The 21,946-nt window shown below is 38.9% G+C and overlaps 1 protein-coding gene across 6 annotated transcripts in view; it reads right to left on the minus strand.

The window, feature by feature from the left end:
- Positions 1 to 11,897: 11,897 nt before the first annotated feature.
- The window catches only part of spock3 (SPARC (osteonectin), cwcv and kazal like domains proteoglycan 3), a 502,312-nt gene continuing 492,263 nt past the window's right edge, over positions 11,898 to 21,946 (minus strand). For all 6 annotated transcript variants that reach the window (XM_072255937.1, XM_072255936.1, XM_072255935.1 and 3 more), the window contains one exon: positions 11,898 to 13,440. In XM_072255937.1, coding sequence (XP_072112038.1) covers positions 13,277 to 13,440 — 164 coding nt within the window. In that variant the 3' untranslated portion in view covers positions 11,898 to 13,276. The remainder of the gene's footprint in view (positions 13,441 to 21,946) is intronic.

A 21,946-nucleotide genomic window follows, 5' to 3' on the forward strand; every position in this document is an offset into this window, starting at 1 on the left:
CACAGGAAATGAAAAATAAAGAGAAATATCAAGAAGAAGCCATAGATGTTAGGGATGTGCTCAATGACCAAAACAGAGACTAGACAGAGCCATAATAAACCTTAAAAGCCAAAACTGTTATATTCACAAAGTTTCCTTCAAAATCTTAGACCAGCCCGAATATTTGATCTTAAGTAAAATGCTTCTACTATAAACCCATGATGCTGAATATGTTCATTACAGAGGACATTATTAAATAAATCATTTAGGACATAATGCCCGATGAGAGGTTTCACTTTATTTTTTTAATTACTCATAAAACATTATTAATACCTGTTTATTTACCAAAAAATGCTATACAGCCTTGAAACAGGCATAACTCTAAATCAGTGAGATTGATGATGAAGCACTTAAATGATCCAATCTAATCCCGGCACACAGAACTGCTTGAGAGACACTGTTGATGAACTGGGAAATCTAACACTGCCATCTTTGTATTGGCAAACTGCCTGTGGTAGTGTGACCAGAACTAACAGCCTGGAGTGGAAACACTGATCAATTTTCATCAATCCTTAGAACTTGCTATTGGACTGAAAAGGGCCACAAGCACTAGAAAATGTGTTTGTGGATTGCTTTTTTTTTGATAAAGTTCAAATTTGATCAGTTTACATTATTATATCAGTACTTTAAGTTGCTGGCACCTTAAAATGAAGACAGAATCATGCAAATTTGCTGGAACCAGTGGGGGAAGAGAGAGGGTGAGGATGCTGTTGCTGCTGCTTCTGCTTGGGAAGGGAAGGGGGTGGGGAATGTATCTGTCATTCATTTGCATTTTTTCTTCTGTTTCATGAACGTCTGCAAAGAGGATGATCTTCAGGTTGTATACTGTATATGTGGGCACGCGGCCAAGTGGTTAAGGCATTCGACTAGCGACCTGAAGGTTGCGAGTTCGAGCCCCAGCCGAGGCAGCGTGTTGTGTCCTTGAGCAAGGCACTTAATCACACAGTGCTCTGCGACAACACCGGTGCCAAGCTGTATTGGCCCTTGCCCTTCCCTTGGACAACATCGGTGTCATGGAGAGGGGAGACTTGCAGCATGGGCAACTGCCGCTCTTCCGTACAACTTTGCCCAGGCCTGCGCCCTGGAGAGTGAAGACTTTCCAGGCACAGATCCATGGTCTCGTAAGACTAACGGATGCCTTTATTTATACTGTATACATTCCCTGATATTAAATGGAACCATCGAAATTTTGCATATTCAAATTTTATCCTGGATAAACCCGGCATCATTACTAATTCAGTTTAATCCAGGAACTTTCCAAAGTGATGAACGTATCTTGAAATGAACTCGCAACAAATAGATTGAATGTCATAATTATATTTTGCCTAGCTCCATCACAGGTACTATTGTTCTAATATTTCCTGAAGGCTACGTTTTCCTGAAAATCTCAGGATAGATTTTGATGATGGATCACGCTCCTTGTTCTTGAAGGCTGATAGCAATCAAATTAGTTTTGATTTGATTGCTGACTGATTTTGATTGAGTGTAGAATATTATGTTGAGCTAGAATATTATGTATATTTTCTTTATTCTTTTCATAGTTTGTTCCTTTCTGGAAGAATGCAATCTATTCATATATGTCAGCAGGAATAGAATATAAATGAACAGCAGATCACTTTATAATGACATTGATAACGATGCTCAAATTACACAAAAAATAGATTGAATTGCATTTAATAAAACATCCACCAGTTCTTGTAGTTGTACAATATCCTTCAGGTTGCTGATCCTGAGGCCCTGAACAAGGCTGCAAATTAGGACGACAAATACACAGGTATCTGACCTGCAGCACCTTCCTGTCTTCTATATTCCAGTACAGTGAAGGCACAAAAATCAGGAATGCACTGACTGACCCATACACTTCGGCTTGTCAAATGCTCCTCCACGGACCTAGCAGCTGGCAATCAATATGATCCATTCTAGTTTGCAGAATTTAGAGAGATTTCTTCCCTCAACAGATAATAGTTCTTGCTGTTGATTTGTCAGATACTAGCTAGATATGATCACTGCAGTGTCGGAAAAAGTATTACTGCATCTAAATATGAGCAGTTTAATCATAGTTTAATCACAAATACTGCAACCTGGTGTCTCAACTTTTATAAATGATGCTTTTGCTTATGAAGTGCCAAAGCCTTTTTTCTCTAGCCTACCCACCTGTGTCACTACTTTTTAGGGAGTTATATAATTGTTTTCTAGGTCGCTCGAAAAGAGAGAGCATACAACAAAGCACAAATGAATGGGAAGACAGTGGATTGGGAAGCTTTTAAAAATCTATGGAGAACAACCAGAAGAATCATTAGGAGGGAAAAGATGAAATATGAAAGCAAGCTAGCAAACAATATCAAAGTGGTTATTAAAAGCATTTTCAAATATGTAAAAAATAAAAGAGAGATGAGAGTGGATATAGTTCCATTAGAAAATGAGGCTGAAGAAATAATAATGGGGGACAAGGCGATGGCAGATGAACTAAATGAGTATTTTACATCAGTCTTTACTGTGGAAGACACTAGCAATGTCCCAGATGTTGAAGGGTGTGAGGGAAGAGAAGTGAGTGCAGTTACTATTACAAGGGAGCAGGTGCTCAAAATGCTGAAAGACCGAAGGGTACATAAGTCACCTGGGCCAGATGAACTGCACCCTAGGGTTCTGAAAAAGGTAGCAGTAGAGATTCTGGAGGCAATAATAGAAATGATCTTTCAAGAATCATTGGACTCTGGCATGGTGCCAGAGGCCTGGAAAATTGCAAATGTCACTTCACTAAAAAAGAAGGAAACCAGCAGAAAGGAATTTAGAGACCAGTTAGCCTGACCTCAGTGGTTGGGAACATGTTGGAGTCAATTATTAAAGATGAGGTTATGGAGTACTTGCTAATACAGGACAAGATAGGACAAAGTTAGCATGGTTTCCTTCAGGGAAAATCTTGCCTGATGAACCTGTTGCAATTCTTTGCAGAAGTTACAAGTTGGATAGATAAAGGGGATACAGCCGATGTTGTATACTTGGACTTTCAGAAGGCATTTGACAAGGTGCCACCCATGAGGTTGCTTACCAAGTTAAGAGCCCATAGTATTATAGGAAAGTTACTGACGTGTTTTGAACATTGACTGATTGGTATGAGGCAGAGAGTGGGAATAAAAGGATCCTTTTTTGGTTGACTGCCAGTGACTAGTGGTGCTCTGCATTGGTCAAGGTTGGGACTGCTTCTTTTTGTGCTGTATATCAATGATTTAGATGATGGAATAGGTGGCTTTGTTGCCAAGTTTGCAGGTGATACCAAGATTGGTGGAGAGGCAGGTAGTTTGTTGAGGAAACAGGCAGGCTGCAGAAGGACTTAGACAGATTAGGAGAATGGACAAGAAAGTGGCAAATGAAGTACAATGTTGGAAAATGCATGATCATGCACTTTGGTAGTAAAAACAAATGTGCAGACTATTTTCTAAATGAAGAGAAAATCTAAAAGTCTGAAATGCAAAGGGATTTGTGCAGAACACTCCGAAGGTTAACTTGCAGGTAGAGTCAGTGGTGAGGAAGACAAATGCAATATTAGCATTTAGTTCAAGAGGTCTTGGATACAAGTGCAGGGATGTGATGCTGAGGCCTTATAAGGCACTGGTGAGACCTCACCTTGAATATTGTGAACTGTTTTAGGCTCTTCATTGAAGAAAATATATGCTGGCTTTGGAGAGGGTTCAGTGGAGGTTTACAAGGATGGTTCCGGGAATGAAGGGGTTATCATATGAGGAACGTTTAATGGCTCTGGTTCTACTCGCTGGAATTTAGAAGGATGAACTGGGATCTCATTAAAACCTTTCAAATGTTGAAAAGCCTAGACAGAATAGATGTGGAAAGGATATTTCCCATGGTGGAGGAATCTAGAACAAGAGGGCACAGCCTCAGGATAGAGGGGCATCTATTTTAAACAGAGATACAGAGAATTTTCTTTAGCTAAAGGATGGTGAATTTGTGAAACTTGTTACCACAGGCAGCTGTGAAGGCCAGGTTGTTGGATGTATTTAAGGCGGAGGTTGATAGGTTCTTGATTGGACATGGCATCAAAGGTTATGGGCAGTGGGGCTGAGGAGGTGGGGGGGAAGGATCAGCCATGATTGAATGGTGGAGCAGATGATGAGCCAAATGGCCTGATTCTGCTCCTTTGTTTTATGGTCTCATGGAAACATCAATGATCAAAAGGTCCCTGTCATTTACTTTCTATGTCCAACCAAAATTTGACGACCCATTAGCTCACACTAATTGGAATAAATTTCAGCTGTCACTGTTGTGCCCAACTTTCTATCGATCTATGTCTTGTGGTATTTTTAGACAACCTTCTCCATTATCAATGATAGTGGCAATTTTATGTCATTTGCAAACTTACTACTCATACCCCTATAGTCTCATGCAAGTCATTTAAATATATTACTAATAAAAAATGTCCCAATACCAGTCCTGTTGGTACATCACTGGTTACATCAATGTGCTGACATTGGAGAGGGTTCAAAGGAGGTTCACAAAAATGATTCCAGGATTGAAAGGCTTTTCATATGATGAGTGTTTAATGATTCTGGGCCTCTACTCAATGGAATTCAGATGAATGAGGGATGAACTCATTGAAATCTATCGAATGTTGAAAGGCCTCAATAGAATTGATTTGGAAAGGATGTTTTCTACGTTGGGGTGTCTAACACCAGTGGTCAAAGCCTCAGAGTAGAGGGACGTCCTTTTAGAATGGAGATGAGGAGGAAATCCTTTAGTCAGAGAGTAGTGAACCTGTGTAACTCGTTGCCATAGGTGGCTGTGGAGGCCAAGTCATTGCATATATTTAAGGCAGAGGTTGATAGTTTCTTGATTAGTTAGTGCATGAAGGGATATGGGAAGAAGGTGGGAGACTGGTGCTGATAAGAGAAATGGATCAGCCATGACGAAATGACAGAGCAGACTCAATATGCCAAATAGCCTAATTCTGCTCCTAAATCTTATGGTTAAGATTTTCATTCAGCGAAACATCCATCTGTCTCGTATTACCCAACTGATAATGAATCCAGGTTACCTACACACCTTGCCTTCCTTGTGCTTTCATCTTCTGGACCAGACTGCCATGCAGGACCTTGTCAAAGCCTTACCAAATCTAAGTAAACCACCTTGCCTGGTCTCCCCTCAATGACTTTCTTCATCACTTCCTCTGAAAACTCAATCAAGTTTATGAGACTTCTGCACAAATGCACGCTGACTCCACCAATCCCTGCCTTTCGAATTGAACTAAAATCTTATCTTTCAGAGTGGGGAAAGAAAAAGTCAAAGGATTTTGACTTGAAATTAGCTCACTTTAGTGGACAAGGAGAGTGTCTAAGATTAATTGAATCAAATAAACTGAGAAATCTATGCGTAAGAGATATTTAAATCTGAAATAGATCTATATAGTGAAGTATATTCTCACCACAAGAATAAATTATAGAGAAAAAAAAGGTTTTAATAATAATTAAGCAAGGAATAATATGGAAATCATAAATCTATATAAAATAAAATGCAGGTATATGAATGAGCACAACCAGCCCAAAGAGGGAGAAATAGCAGATGTTTTTAAACACTTGTAAAAAATTAAAGAATGGAAAAGGAGTGGTGAGAAAAGACATGATGGGTTTTCTTAGAAAGAAAAAAAAGTGCTTTTTACATTATTTATATTTTCAGGGAGAGGTGATTATAGAGAAGTGTGATGAGTGTGTGGCAATAAATATTTAAAAGAAAACACCGGATGGATATTTCTCTATTAGGATGAATAATGTTATGAGATGAAATAATTGCTTGGGTAGCACAGAGATGATATTTTTGCTTGAGTGGCTCGTACACTTCAGTGAAGTGTAAAATTAGGCACGGTGTATATGATTAATTCTACAGAGTATCTCACTTACTTACGTGTTTTAGATTTTGCATGGGATTATTATTTATGATGATAACCTGAACTTGAATTAAGTTTTCTCCATTAGAACACAATGACTTACATATCAAAGTATCTATATCAACATTACATGGAAAGTAATTTATCCAGGAGTATCATATATCAGATACAAATGGTTATCAGCATCAAATGAGCTTGGTCTGATGATATGTCTGGAGACTGTAACTCAAACGGTTCATTACTGTCATGGGAACAATAGCCTCTCTGTTATTAATGCATAATATCACCCACATAAAAAGATTAATGATTATGACATAATTAATAGAATCATAAAACAGCAAGGGTGTGTATATTCTATTAAAATAAGCAATGTTGACTATTGGGCTTGTCTCTGCTGAAGAGCATAACAAATATTTCCAGGCATTCTAGTATCAAAGGTAAAATCATATTCTTCCATCTTTAAGGAGCCAAGGGTGTTACTGACTTTGATATGATAATCATTTGAAAATCGAACAGAAAGTTGACCAGTCATAAAAGTGTTTGATAATGTGCAGGTCAAATTATTCATTTAAACATCATTAAAATGCTTGAACAGTTCGGTGAAAGTTTACAAATAATAATTTTCACTGTTTCTTTATACAGCAATCTGTTTAATCACTGTGATAATTTATTTATACTCTGGCCCACATCTAATTTGTGTTGAAATCAATTCACTTGTTTTATTGCTATGGTAAAACTCTATTTTGTTACCCTAATTAAAATTAGATTAAAGCTAAATTGCTCACTTTTTAGATGCAGTATTTATTCTTCAGATTCTGCAGTAATCACATCTAGCTGGCGCCCAACAAATGAAAAGAAAGTATGGTATTATTTGCTGAGATGTGCATCACCATTCAGACAGAACCCTGTTCACAAAGTTGTCCCCACGTTTCATGGAATTAAAGCAAACCTGACAATACTCACAAAGTCAGACAGCATCGATGGAGAAAGACAAAATTATCTTCTTTTTTGTCTATGAAACTTTCTCTCTTCAACGATTCTATTGACCATTTGAGTGTTCCAAGCAACTGAAGTATTTCCTTTTCACCCATCTCTTGTGAACGAAACTGATTGCCATGTAGTTAACTGGGAACAAAGCAAAGGTCTGCACGAACAGAAGGTCACGCCAATCCTGTCTGCAGCTTTGTTAACACACACTAATTTTGTTGAGGGTTGCCATTTTTTTTTTTATTTTCATATTATCCAATCCTGCCTGAAATATAAACAATTTAACTATGTATCATAATAATTTTGGTGAATAAATTCTGATTGTCCCTTTTTCCTTCTGGTATTAGTCTGAAATTCTGACCAAATCAACCAATAAGATTAATCTAGCAATCAGAAGGTCTAGAAAGGATAAAAGATCAGGGGAGGAATCCATGTGGGTCAGGTTTTTGAAGATGAGAGTAGAGGTGAAGGTGGTGAAAGAACTCAAAACATCTGTTAAGCTTGGAAATAATTGAAATGAAGATAAAGTTGAGGCCTCTTATGAGGATTGACGATTTGGAATCTGAGAGGGTAAGATTGAAAAGAGTAGTGAAAACATGGCTGAGGTCAGATCAGTTCAAGGGATGTGGTCAGGGGAAAGTGAAGGGACAGAAAGATCTGCAAAAGAGTGGAAATTCAACAATTCTAATGTCCATTTCTGCTCCATCTTATCATCCCGAAACTGAACTCTGTTCTTTCATCTAGATCCTGAGTGACCTGTTAAATATTTTTAGCATTTTCTAATTTTATTCCAGATCTCTTACACTTGCAGTTTATTTTTTGCTTTTCAATTACTACACAACCAATTATCTAGTTATTTTCATCCTTGTTCCTGTGTTCCTGTGAGGTTGATGTATGCAAGATAATCTGCTTAGTTTACTAATATAACATCTATTTCACACTATTCCCTTGTATGAAAAAAGTTTGGGATATTAAAGGTCATGAGCAGCAGCATATATTAATGGAAGTTTGCTTTTTTTTCAATGTTCAGCGTACTTTTGGTTTGCTATGATTTCACTCTCATATGCATGAATTTAGCTTTGTTTTGGCCATTGTTTTCCTCATTTGTGAATGTCTTCAGGTCTCCCACATTCTTTGGCACTTTACTAGCTCACAATTTATTCCAATAAATCTTGTGATATTCTGTTTTGCTTCTGTGCAATTAATTAATGTTTATAGGAATAGATTTTACAAATTAATGATCTTTGCGAGAAAAAGGCATTTATTTTAGAGATTCGGAACCGAAGGCAGAAACCCTTGACTGATTTTGGTATTTTAAATATTGGCGAAATGACATCCTGAAGTGTTCACTGCTCTCTGCTGATGAACTCCACTCATGCAAAGTTTTTTCCAAGTGATTTATTTATTTATTATGCTCACGTAGCTACTATTTCCTCCATAAAGTGCTTAATAAGCTTTCACAACTAGGAAGTAGCATTTGCATTAACTGTTGATCACTAATGAAATTTAAGAGACTACTAGGCAGGTATACAGAGGAATTTAAGGTGGGGGTGTTATATGTGAGGCAGGGTTTAAGGGTCGGCACAACATTGTGGGCCGAAGGGCCTGTACTGTGCTGTACTATTCTATGCTCCATTCCATGAAGATCCCCTTATAAAATGATCTAGATAGCATTTAATACTGGTAATTTCTACTAAATTCTTGAGCATTCCATTATGATCTCTTATTTCCATCTACTACTGCTGCATTATTGATATCCCGTTTCTCCTTGATTTCCCTGCTTGCACCTACTAAGTCTTCCTGGTATTCCACAGTAAATATTGTTCCCTGGTCCACTTCAGACTTCTGCTTTACAGCTCTTTCCCTTTGTTAAATGGGCCAATACACGAAAGCTTTGTCCTCCTTGGAGTGACAAAGAAGTTGCTTGTAAAATATGCAGAAAACTTCTGAAACTGCATGTTTAATGATTTGTAAAAAAGATATGCAATTTTTCATTTGAAAGCAAGGAAATATTTCATTATATTTAGTTTGTGCTGTGGTTAAAATACATCAAAGCTAATTAACTTCAACTAAATGCTGGAGCGTTGTATAATTTTAATTATTTGATTTGTACAAAGGCAGTCCTGTGATATTGTGAAATGACTTGATTTTGAAGCCTGATATTTTTCCAGGTGCACTTAAACCAAAAGATTTTCTCCAAAAAGTATTAAATTTTGTTTTGAAAATAATGTTGGTCAGTGACTGTTATTTGTGGATGACTGGTGAAAGATGTGGCAAGAAGCAGCCTCACTGGTAAATGTCGCTGTCTGAATTGCATCACTTTCATCTCATGTTTCCAGCTCTCCACCTCACCCTTGAAATGTACTAAATGATCAGGTTAAACGTTGGCAAAATATGAGGGGTGATTGATAAGTTTGTGGCCTAAGGTAGAAGGGGTCAATTTTAGAAATCCCAGCACATTTATTTTTCAACAAAGTCCCCCTCCTATACTTACTCACTTAGTCCAGTGGTCGTGGAGCATATAGATCCCTTCTTTGTAGAAGTTGGCATCTTGGACCTCCAGAAAGTGTCCATAGCAGGGGCAATTGATAAGTTCATGGCCTAAGGTAGAAGGAGATGATTTATACAGCTCTCGTTACATGCATGTGCAGTTCAACTCTTTGAGTGATTATGCAGAAAGTTTGAAGTTAATAACTCATCTTCTTCTACCTTAGGCCACAAACTTATCAATCAACCCTGCTGTGGACCACTTACTGGAGATCCAAGACGCCGACTTCTACAAAGAAGGGATCCGTATGATCCACGACTGCTGGACTAAGTGTGTAAATGTAGGAGGGGACTATGTTGAAAATAAATGTGCTAGGTTTTCTAAAATAGACTCCTTCTACCTTAGGCCACAAACTTATCAATCACCCCTTGTAGATACGAACTCACTTGTCCATTTCAAACAATATACTCCTCTAACATCTGCACCAGGAACTTTGATTTCCCTTATCCTGTATCTCTTGAAGCACGAAATACTCATAGCAATTTTAGTTTAATTTGATTTTCTTGCCCATTTTCATAGCCTTTTAAATTCTCATATATGCTCTTGGACGTTCCAGTAGGAAGACACTCAACAGATCTCACTTCATCTATTCTTGAGGCCATCTAGTAATACCATCAGTTATATTTCATAGGTTTCTAATACACCAGGGGAAATTGCTGTGTGATCTTCCTGACCTCCTGCAGTAGTTTCAGTTATTGGTGGAGGTAAAGATCAAAATGATGTTTACTATTTATCTCTCTGTAGACATGGTGAAGATTCACAAGAAGTCTGTTGAACATCCTACATTTGTTGGTACAACTTTATCTGATGATTATTAGTATGATAGAAATGTTCCTCCTGAATCATTTGTCATAGTATCAGGAAAATTGCAAATGCTGGGAGTCTGAAACAAAATAAAATGCTAAATATCCACTCAGAGGCCACCTTACAGGAGTACTTAATAAATTCAGAGGTTTTTTCCCCAGGGCTGAAATGGCTAGCATGAGAGGGCAGAGTTTTAAGGTGCTTGGAAGTAGGTACAGAGGAGATATCAGGGATAAGTTTTTTTTTTATGCAGAGAGTGGTGAGTGCGTGGAATGGGCTGCCAGCGACGGTGGTGGAGGTGGATACGATAGAGTCTTTTAAGAGACTCCTGGCTAGGTACATGGAGCTTAGAAAAACAGAGGGCTGTGGGTATCACTAGGTAATTTCTAAACTAAGTACATGTTCAGCAGAGGTGGGCCGAAGGGCCTGTATTGTGCTGTATGTTTTCAATGTTTCTAAACTGGCCACAGGAGAGGAACCCGGTGTGGCCTTCTGCTGCCGTAGCTCATCCACTTGAAGGTTCGATGTCTTGTGCCTTCAGAGATGCTCTTCAGTACACCACTGCTATAACATATGGTTATTTGAGTTACTGTTGCCTTCCTGTCAGCGTCAAACCAGTCTGGCTATTCTCTGACCCCTCTCATTAACAAGGCTTTTTGCCTACAGAACAGCTGCTCACTGGATGTTTTTTTGCACCATTTTCTATATATTCTAGACACTGTTATGTGTGAAAATCCCAGAAGATCAGTAGTTTCTGAGATACTCGAACCACCCTGTCTGGCACAAATAATTATTCCACGGTCAAGTTCAGTTAGATCACATTTCTTCCCCCACTCTGATGTTTGGTGACAATAACAAATGAACCAAAATGTGAATGTCTAGCAGAAGGTGCAAGGTGACTTCAATAGTGTCTGGGATAAGGAAGATTTGATGAAGATAAACAAGTGTTTAAGATATCAGAAACAGCAGAAATCTATTTCCACTAACAGACGGTTCAAGGATTAGCAGCATAAGTTTAGATTTTTAAGCAAAACATATCAGGAATATGTGAAGATTTTTTTAAATAGAGGGTGGATATGAACCAAAACACATTACTAGTAAAAACAAAATAAAGCATGGCTTTCAATAGGAAATAAATAGGAACTCAAAGGAAGTCAATTTGCAGGACTATGAGGTAAGTGGGGGGAGGGGACTGATTGCATTGTATTATCAGAATTCAGCACAGACTCAAAGAACTGAATGCTTTTGTGCCACTGACTGTACTATGATTGGCAGGTTGCTAATAAATACTAGCATATCTGAAACTCCTATTTTTCAAGGATGAATATTAATTTAGTATGTACTGATTGATAACAATTAGTTAATGGTAATAACATAACTGGCAATTAAAATGGAAAGATTGAGTAATGGTGAATACTTGGGAAAGCACAACTAAAATGGTGGTGGAAGCAGATATACTCATAGCATTTGTAAGCTAGTGAGTGGAAATATTTACATGTATACAATATATGCAGCAGATTGTATTTTTTGACAATGAGTAAACAGAAAACAGTAACGAGCTGCTGATACTGCTATGTACAGTATATATATTTTTGATTTTGCCATGTCAAAAAATAAGCAAAGCAATAATCATTTTCTTTTAATCAAAAGATCAATATTATGCCAAGTCAAATATTCTAATCAGCATAATTGGTTACAGGAGTCCTTTATTATTGTAAACTATACAGAAACAGTAAAAAAAAATGCAGCATAGCGTTTTCATTTTGTAACTTAAATCCAGTCTATAAAGGAAAATTAATTAGAATAAGTTACAGTGTTCACAATTTTCCTTTAGCTCAGATTTTAGGAGAAACATTTAAGACCAACAACCTTATGCTCTAAATAAACAGCACACAACAGTGTAAAGTTAATGTTAGTTACTACAAACAATGTTGAGCTTCATTGATAAAGGACTTAAAAGTCTTAACTCCAGTATGCATCAAGGCGGTGGAATTTCAATATGTCCATTCAATCAGTTAACATGCTAACATAAATACAGGGCAATTTAGTCTAGGCAAAATTGTTAAATGCTACTGCTACACGTTACTTGTATATACTTACAGTCCTTATGATGACTGCCATAACTATTGAAAATTAATTTAAAATTATTTTTCACTTATGCGAAGTTTGCAGCTGAAGTACTAATGCTGTGATCAGGTGTGCTTAAGTATTACCTGAACTCCTATCTTTAATACACAAAAAAAAATATTTCTATTTTTAATTTGAAAGGCACATCACCATGTGACTTCTATTTAGTTTGAACTAGTGGTTGAAATCATATATACTTTTAAAAAGATAACTAATTTTTGTTTTAAGAAAAACAAATCTCTCAGGTAGTCAAGGCATCCATGTTCTTTAGCAATATTCAGGTAGAGGCAAGAATGTTTTGACATCAACAACTGCTGTCTAAAAAAGCATTTTATCGGCTGTTAGCTGCAACAAATAACTCTTGAGAAATATCACTTGTTCATATAGAAAAGCTTATTAACTGCTGTCCAAAGTCAAATTTCTATTTGATGCAACAAGTTTATTTTAATTTTTACCTAGCCAGCCAAAAGTTTTGGAAACAAACTCTCATCAATGTTGTTTGCAATTTCAGAACTAATGAGCAGCGTGGGACAGACATGGTTAATGCACCTCAATCTACTGAGTCACGCTCAAACTAAGCATAATGACAAAACATGGCTTAAAGGGAACTGATCTTTGAACAAAAAAAGATTTCTTGCTTATTGTAATATTTCTCATTTAAAAGAATTACAATTTTGTTTCCAAAATGATACAGTGTAAAGAACTGCAACAATTTTTAAGGGATGCTGACTTCTTTCTGGAGTGTCCTTGTTTGAGAGTATAATTGTACAAAATATACACGCTGACCGAAATATTTTTGATCTTTTTAATATGACTAGTAACTCATGAAATCTGACTATAGAAACGTGCAAAATATTAAAGTTCTTGACATTTCCAGACTACCATATGTCACCACCTGCATCATATTCATCATCATCATCTTCGTCATCTTCATTGTCAACAGCATCAACTTCTTCATCAATGATATCTTCCTCATCATCTTCATCATCTGACCATTCATGAAAGTCAGCACTGCCAAAGTCACCTGAACTCTCTTGTTCACCTTCAAGAAAATAAACCAAGAATATAATTTTGAAAACATATGCTCCAATGTTTTTATTTCTGTGCTTACTTTGTTAAAATGCAAAGCTAATCTTAGTGTTAGTGTCTTAGGTTCATTGTCATCATATCAGTAATCTAAATGTAGCGATATTTGTTGTGTTTTACAGAGCCTAAATATAGATCAAATGGCAACTTACTGTTGCTCAGTGATCAAATACATCAATGTAGTGCCAAGCCAAGAGACTGAGTCACAAGCAAGGCGATTGTTTTTCCGTTCAAAAACAGCACTATTTCCGCAAGTTCTACTAAAGACTGCAAGCTTCACTTTTAAGCTTCTTAGAACATTGTCAGCTTTCCATGTACTGATGTACTGTTAGCTGTACTACTTACTTCAACCTGTTGCAAGGTTTCCCAGCTGCCTCTGGAAGCCCTGAAGCTGGGAAGCCACTCAGGACAACCACTCCAAGCAAGGTTGCCAGGGAAGTTTCTATGGAAATTAATTCCACACTAGTATACTGTGTTAATGTTTGCACTTTTAAGAAAGCTGCGATGTTAGCAAAATAATTGGTATCATGATTTCTGAGGTAAAATGGGATTTGGCATTCCCTTTGGGACCTCTGGGAGTTAGGAACTGAGTCAGCATTTAAACAATTCCCTGTGAAACAGCCACAGTTCTGTGGCAGGAATGGCTGCCTTTGTACCATAGAACCTTTACAGCATAATCAGCCCACACAGTCCATGCCAGCTTTGCTGAAAGCAATCCAAGCAGTACCATTACCCTATTCATTTTTTGTAACATAGAACATAGAAATTTTACAGCACATTACAGGCCCTTTGGCCGACAATGTTGTGCTGACCATGTAACCTACTCTAGAGACTGCCTAGAATGTCCCTATCTCTTCTTTTCTAAGCTCCATGTACCTATCTAACAGGCTGTTAAATGACCATTGTATCCGCTTCCACCGCCACCGGCAGTCTATTGCACATACCCACCACTCTCTGTATGAAAAACTTGCTCCTGACATCCCCTTAGTTCCTATTTCCAAGCACCTTAAAACTATGCCCCCTCGTGTTAGCCATTTCAGCCCTGGGAAAAAGCCTCTGGCTATCCACATGATCATTGCCTCTCATCATCTTCTACACCTCTGTCAGGTCACCTCTCATCCTTTGATGCTCCAAGGAAAAAAGACCAAGTACACTCAACTTATTCTCATAAAGTACGCCCTCCAATCCAGGGAACATCCTTGTAAATCTCCTCTGCACTCACTCTGTAGTATCTACTTGCAACTTCACTTCCTTTCAAAAGGTCCAATTTCTTTTTAAAATCATTATCTCTAATCCTATCACTCCTTTCGTCTGCAAGTCCTAAACCATTCTTATTTTCTGTGTGAAATGCTCTTTGTCTGGAATCTCTTGCCTAAATTATTAGATCAGAAACAGAATCAGGCAAATAAGACCATTGACTCTGGTCTGCCATTTCATAATGCCTGATCCATTTCCTCTCAGTCCCAATCTCCTGCCTTCTCCCGAGATCCATCCATGCCCCGTCTAATCGGGAATCTATCAACCTCTGTCTCCAATGACATGTCCTCCACAGCCACCTGTGGCAAAAAATTCCAAAGATTCAACACTCTCTGGCTAAAGAAATTCCTCCTCATTTCTGTTCTAAATGGACGACTCTCGATTTTGAGGCCGTGTCCTCTGGTCTTCGATTTCCCCCAAACCTAGTCTGTATCCTCCACTTGTTGTACCATCAGTTAATGGGTCTGCTTATGAGGTATCATCAGATAATAGCTTTCCTCTGTCTAACTTATCTATGCCTGACATCACCTTGTATAACTCAATTAAGCTTTCTCTAAGCCTCCTCTAATCCAAGACAATTTCACTTTATTCAACTGAAGGTTGTAGCTAAAATCCCTCATTCCTGGGAACTATTCCGGTAAATCTCCTCTACACCTTCTCAAAGCTCTTCATCACTCTCTGACATTATGGTGACTAGAATTGAATAAAATACTGTCTGTAGCTAAAGAGATCTTCATAATCGTTCAGCAGTAGCCATCGTACTTTGTGCTCAATCCCTCCATTTAGGAAGCTCATGATCGCACAGGGTGTTATGCAACTACCTTCTCAGTATGTCCTGTCATCTACAAAGACACCTCTAAGAACTGTGGTATCAAGTCTCTCCACTACTTCTGCCATAATGCATCATCATGCATTTGAATATATTAAATTCCACCTGCCACTTGTTCCATGATCTAATTTGGCCCTGTTACAGTCACACCCCACCAATTACATCTTCAGATTTTGTAATTGTTAGCAATTCTGGTTTCCAATATGAAATTTACTTCCACTTATGTGAAAACCAGTGGTCGTAACACTGAGAAGTACCATGTGCTATCCTCTCTAGCCCAAGAAACAAGCATTTACCAGGGTTTTCTGTTTTTGGTTCTCAAAGCCAATTTTTTTTCAGTCCAATTTGGCCATTTAAAGAGCACAAATATTGATACTTTCTAAGTTCCTGCATATTTCTGTAATCTTGCAAACAGAGAATCAATAAAAAAGTGAGGACCAACGTCAAACCAATTTGGTTCAATCTCTAACACCATTTTAAAATCTTTCTCACTGCAATGCTCTAATGCACCTGCAGTAAACTTCCGAAGAGAGTGAAGCTAATGCTCACAGCCAATAGGAAAGTCATTAACCTCTGCTGACTGCACGCAAGAACCAAGGTTAACTGAATACATGTAGCCAAGCTGCAGCGTGAAGATGTCTCTTAAGGTTGTTGTCACGTAGTAGGTAAACTCCAAGCCATTGTTAGCTTGCTCACTAAAGCATACAAGAGGATGGGCCTTATTCTCAACATGCACAAGACAAACTTCCCCTGCTATACAGCCCTGTCTTCCGACAGCAATCATTCACAGTGATACTTAAAAACATGGACACATGTGCTTGGAGTCATTCTCAGTGAAAGCGGATACTGATGATGTCTCATCTCGGTCTTTGGTCAGTGAAGGAAAAGGGTGTTCAAAGATCAAGATCTCAGAGCCAGCACAAACCTCATGGTCTGCTGATTCTTGAACTCCCATGTGCATCTGAGAACTGGACCACTTCCAGAATGTGCTTGAAGTCAATGAATGCAAGCAGTGCTCGATTAAAAAAAACCCTTCAATTGACAGGACGTGAATCAATCAATGGATTTGGAGGATGTCAACATCCCCAGCACTAAGGCACCGATTACGCTCAGTTGGCTCAAATAGGCATGGCATGTTGTTTGTGTTGCACCAGACTGCTGTAACAGACACACTGTCAAGGAAAAGGATTAGCAGGTGAACGGAGAAACAAATTTATGGCCATGTCCAGAGCCTCCTTGGATAAATGCAAAATCCCTACTCACACGTGCTCCATCATTCAGAGGAGAGAAGGAACATCAGGATGGTACTGACAATCCTAAATCCAAGCAGCAAGAGCTCACAGAAGACCTGCATAAACAATGGAATGGGTTCACCACCTCACAACCGTCCAGCAGTCTGACACTCCTTTCCCATTTTAGAAGATTCTGTAAATTGCACCCCAGCCTCATCAATCATCTCAGGCTACCTTAACTCTGAGGAATTGCCCAAGAATAATTTACCCTGTAAGTTTTCTCCTCTAACTCCAAGCCTACAGAATTATGAAGCGTTTTAAATCATGAGTCTAGGCTGCCTCTCAGTCCCTGTGGCGGTGAACAGAACCCTTCATCGAGAATGTATCTTGTTCACCACGACTTGCATGGGAAGGATCAACTGCAGTCTTTATGCTCTCCTTGTCAGCCAAAATGCATGTTACTACTACCTGGTTTTCACAGGAAGTGTGCTTTTAAAGGCAGACACCCTCTTCACCTGCTGCGCCGCAATAAGTTGGAAGATTTGCAAAATTAGGTGAGGTGCCACTGGCAATCTCACAGATCTTATGGCATAACACACTATGATGTGTTGTCATAATTAATTTTGTGATATCTTTGTGGAGAATCGATTGGGCTTTAGTGTGAAACACAAACACATCTTTATATCCCAAAAACTGGGCAATTCAACTTCTATAGAATTATTCTTTAAAGAAATTTCGTTACCACTAATCGATATATTGTTTTTTATTGGCTATCCGTTGGCTAGCCAATTCTTTGGACATTTATTAAAAGTACCAAAAAAGATTAAACTAGATAGGAATTCAATAAATAAAACTTGCTATTAGTGACTAGAAATATTTAGAAATGATTACAAACATTTAGAACTGCTGTTCTGAGAGTTTTTGCTTTATCCAAAATGGAACAATAATTTGGCCCTTACATGCAAATTTAGGCAAAATGTAAATAAGGCATATATGTGATTTATAAGTTTTTAATATATAAATCACATTTTTGAAGTATTATTATAAATATAATAATTACAGTGATGGATTTTGAGCGAGCAGATTTGGGCAGCCAGAGATGTAGAGAATTGCCTATGCTGATGAAAGGAATCACATTATTGGGCTACAGGGCAAGTAATGTAGAACTTTTGATGATAACATACCTCATCAATCAGAAGTGATCAACCTTCCACAGAATGCTGTGAGGCCATCTCACTGCATATATTTAAGAAGATGGACAGATGTTGTGATACAAAAAGGCATCAAGGAATATGGGGGAGAGGAGGGACATGTTAATGAGTCAGAGGATTTGCTGTGGGATGTCACAGAGGTTCAGTTAATAGAGTTGCTAACTTATAGCGCCAGCACATAACTTTAATCCTTAAAAAAGCATGGGGTTTGAACATTTTCCATGTGATTGCACAGGTTTCCTCTGGGTGACCAACTTCCCCTCCATTTCGTAAAATTTGCCCCTAGGTGTACAGCTACGTTGTGAGGGGTACAGGTTGCAGAGAGATTAGTGTCATGGAGCCATAGAACACTACAATACAGAACCCGGCCTGTTGCCTCATCCAGCCTGTGCCAAATCTACCTAATCCCATCGACTTGCACCAGGACTATAGTCCTCCATACCCCTCCCATCCATGTACCTATCCAATTTCTCTTAAATATTGAAATCAAACCCACATCCACAAATTCTGCTGGCAGCTCGCTCCACTCTCACCACCCTCACCACCCTCTAAGTGAAGGAGTTCCTTCACATGTTCCCCTTTCACCCTTCACAATGATGTCTATTCCTAGACTCACTCAACCTCAGTGGGGAAAGCCAGCTTGCATTTACCCTAAATATACCTCACATAATTTTGTATATCTCTACCAAATCTCCCCTCATTCTTCTACACTCTAGGGACTAAAGTCATAAACTATCCAACCTTTCCCTATAACTCAAGTCCTCAACTCTTGGCCACATCTTTGTAAATCTTCTGTGCACTCTTTCAGTCTTATTGGCATCTATCCTGTAGGTAAGTGATCAAAGCAGCCCACAGTACTTCAAATTATACATCTTATACAACTTCAACACCCCAACTCCTGTACTCAATACTTTGATTTACGAAGACCAATGTGCCAAAACCATTCTCTACAACTCTATCTACCTGTGATACCACATTTAGGGAATTATGGATCTGTATTCCCAGATCCCTCTATTCTATGTACACTTTAGTGTCCTACCACTCACCATGTTAAGTCCTACTCTGGTTTGTCCTCCTAAAATGCAGCACCTCACACTTGTCTGCATTAAATTCCATTTGCCATTTTTCCAGCTGATGCAGATTCTGCTGGAAACTTTGATACTCTTCCTCGCTGTCCACTAGACTCCCAATCTTGCTGTTATCCACAAATCTGCTGATCCAGTTTACCCCATTACCATGTAGATTGTTGATAAACAATATCGTCTCAACACCATACCCTGCGGCACACTATTAGTAACAGGTCTCCAGTCTGAGAGGCAACCAGCTACAACCACTTCTCCCACAAAGCCAAGGTCTAATCCAATTTACTACCTCGACTAACGTCCCAAAAGTCCTTGTCAAAGTCTTTTCAAAAGTCCATGTAGACAACGGCCACAGCTTTGCCTTCAAGTTAATTTCCGGATAACTTCCTCGAAAAACTATAAGATTGGTTAGATATGACATACCATGCAGAAAGACATATGAACTATCCCTAATCAGTATCCAAATATTTATATATCCCATTTTTTAGAATACCTTCCAATAATATACCCGCTCCTGATGTCAGCCTATAATTTCCTGACTTAATCTTAGAACCTTTCTAAAATAACCAAGCAACATTAGCTATCCTCTAATTCTCTGGCATCTCATCCATAGCTAAGGACATTTCAAACATTTCTGCTCAAGCCCCCGTAATTTCTGCATTCTCCTGGAGGGAATACATTGTCAAGGCCCAGGGATTTATTCAAAATAATTTGCCTCAAAACAGCAAACACTTTCTCCTCTGTAATCTGTACAAAGTCCACGACCTTACTGCTGATTTGCCTCACTTCTATAGACTCAATGTCCACCTCACAAGTAAATACAGTTTCAAAAACGCAAACATGAGGAAATCTGCAGAAGCTGGAAATTCAAGCAACACACACAAAATGCTGGTGGAATGCAGCAGGCCAGGCAGCATCTATAGGAAGAGGTACAGTCGACATTTCAAGCCTCTTCCTATAGATGCTGCCTGGCCTGATGCGCTCCACCAGCATTTTGTGTGTGTTGACAGATGCAAAAAGACCATTTACGATCTCCTCATCTCTTTTGGCTCCATGCATAGATAACCACTCTGATCTTCCACAGCACCAAGATCATCCTTTGCTATCCTTTTGCTCTTATTATATCTGTAGAATCCATTGGGATTCTCCATTACCCTGTCTGCTAGAGCAACCCCACGCCTTCTTTTAGCCTTTCTGATTTCTTTCTTAAGTGTTATTTTTATTTCTTATATTCTTAAAGCACCTCTTTTACTCGTTCCTGTCTATACCCGTTATGTACCTCCTTCCTTTTCTTCACCAAGGCCTCAATAGCTCTTCAAAACCAAGGTTTCCTAAACCTGTTATCCTTCTCTTTAATTCGGATAGGAACATAAAAACTCTGTACTCTCAAAATTTCACTTTTGAAGGCCACCCACTTCCCAACTACATCTTTGCCAGAAAACAACCGGTTCCACTCCACACTTGCCAGATCCTTTCTGATACCATCAAAACTAGCATTTCTCCAATTTAGAATCTAACCCAAAGACCTTCTCTATAATTATCTTGAAACTAATGGCATGATGATCACAAAATGAAAAGCGCTCCCTTTACGTCAGCTGCCCTGTCTCATTTCCTAATAGAAGATCTAGAATAACACTCTCTCTAGCTAGGGCCTCCATGTGCCAATTAAGGGCATTTTCCTGAACATAACAGACCATCTTTATCCCATCCAGCCCTTTTACTATATGGGAGTCCCAGTCAATATGTGGAATGTGAAAATCACCCATCACTGTTTCCTGCAACAGTCTGTGATCTCTCTACAAATTTGCTTCTCTAAATCCTATGGACTGTTGGCTGGTCTACAATGTAGCCACATTAATGTGGTCATCCCTTTCTTATTCCTCAGTTCCACCCATAAAGCCTCAGTAGATTAGTTCTCCAGTCTGTGCTGACTGAGCACTTCAGTGACATTTCTCCTGATTAGTGATGCCACCACTCACCCTTTAATCTCTCCCACTTTATCACATATAAAACAACAGAACCCTGGAATATTGAACTGCTAAGTCCTACCCCTCCTGCAATCAAATATCACTAATGGCTACAATGCAATAATTCCATGTGCTGATCCATGCCAGAAGCTCATTTGCCATTCCTATAATATTCCTTGCATTGAAATACACAATTCAGAATATTAGTCCCACCACGCTCATCCATTCAATTCCTGACTTTGTGTACAGGCTTAACACTATTCCCCACAACCACTCCACTATTTGTCCTGGTGCTCTCGTTCCCACCCCCCCTGCAACTCTAGTTTAACATCCACCCTCCCACCCCAACCAGGTGCAAATCATCCCTTCTGTACAAGTCCCACCTTCCTCTGGAAGAGTGCCCAACGATCTGAAAATCTGAAGCCTTCTCTGCTACATCAACATCTTAGCCATGTATTAAACTGAAAGATCTTCCTACTTCTGGCTTCACTAGCACGGGGCATGAGTAACAGTCCTGAAATCACAACCCTGGATGTCCTGCCCTTAAACTTAGCACAATCTCCCTGAATTCACTTTGCAGGCCACCATCACTCTTACTACCCTTGTCATTGCTACCGATGTGGACCACGACCTCCGACTGCTCACACTCCCACATAGGAATGCTTTGGACTCAATCTGAGATGTCCCTGACCCTGGCACCTGGGAGGTAACAAACCACATAGGAATCACGTTTTAGTCCACAACATATCCCTGTCTGTTCTCCTAACCAATGAATCCCCTAGCACCACAGCTTGCTTCTTTTCCCCCCATTCCCTTCTGAGGCACAGAGCCAGACTCCGTGCCAGAGATCTGACCACTGTGGTTATCCTTTGCTAGGTCACCCC

This window comes from Mobula birostris, chromosome 4 (genome assembly GCF_030028105.1).
Source record: "Mobula birostris isolate sMobBir1 chromosome 4, sMobBir1.hap1, whole genome shotgun sequence".
In the NCBI taxonomy this organism is placed as follows: Eukaryota; Metazoa; Chordata; class Chondrichthyes; order Myliobatiformes; family Myliobatidae; genus Mobula; species Mobula birostris.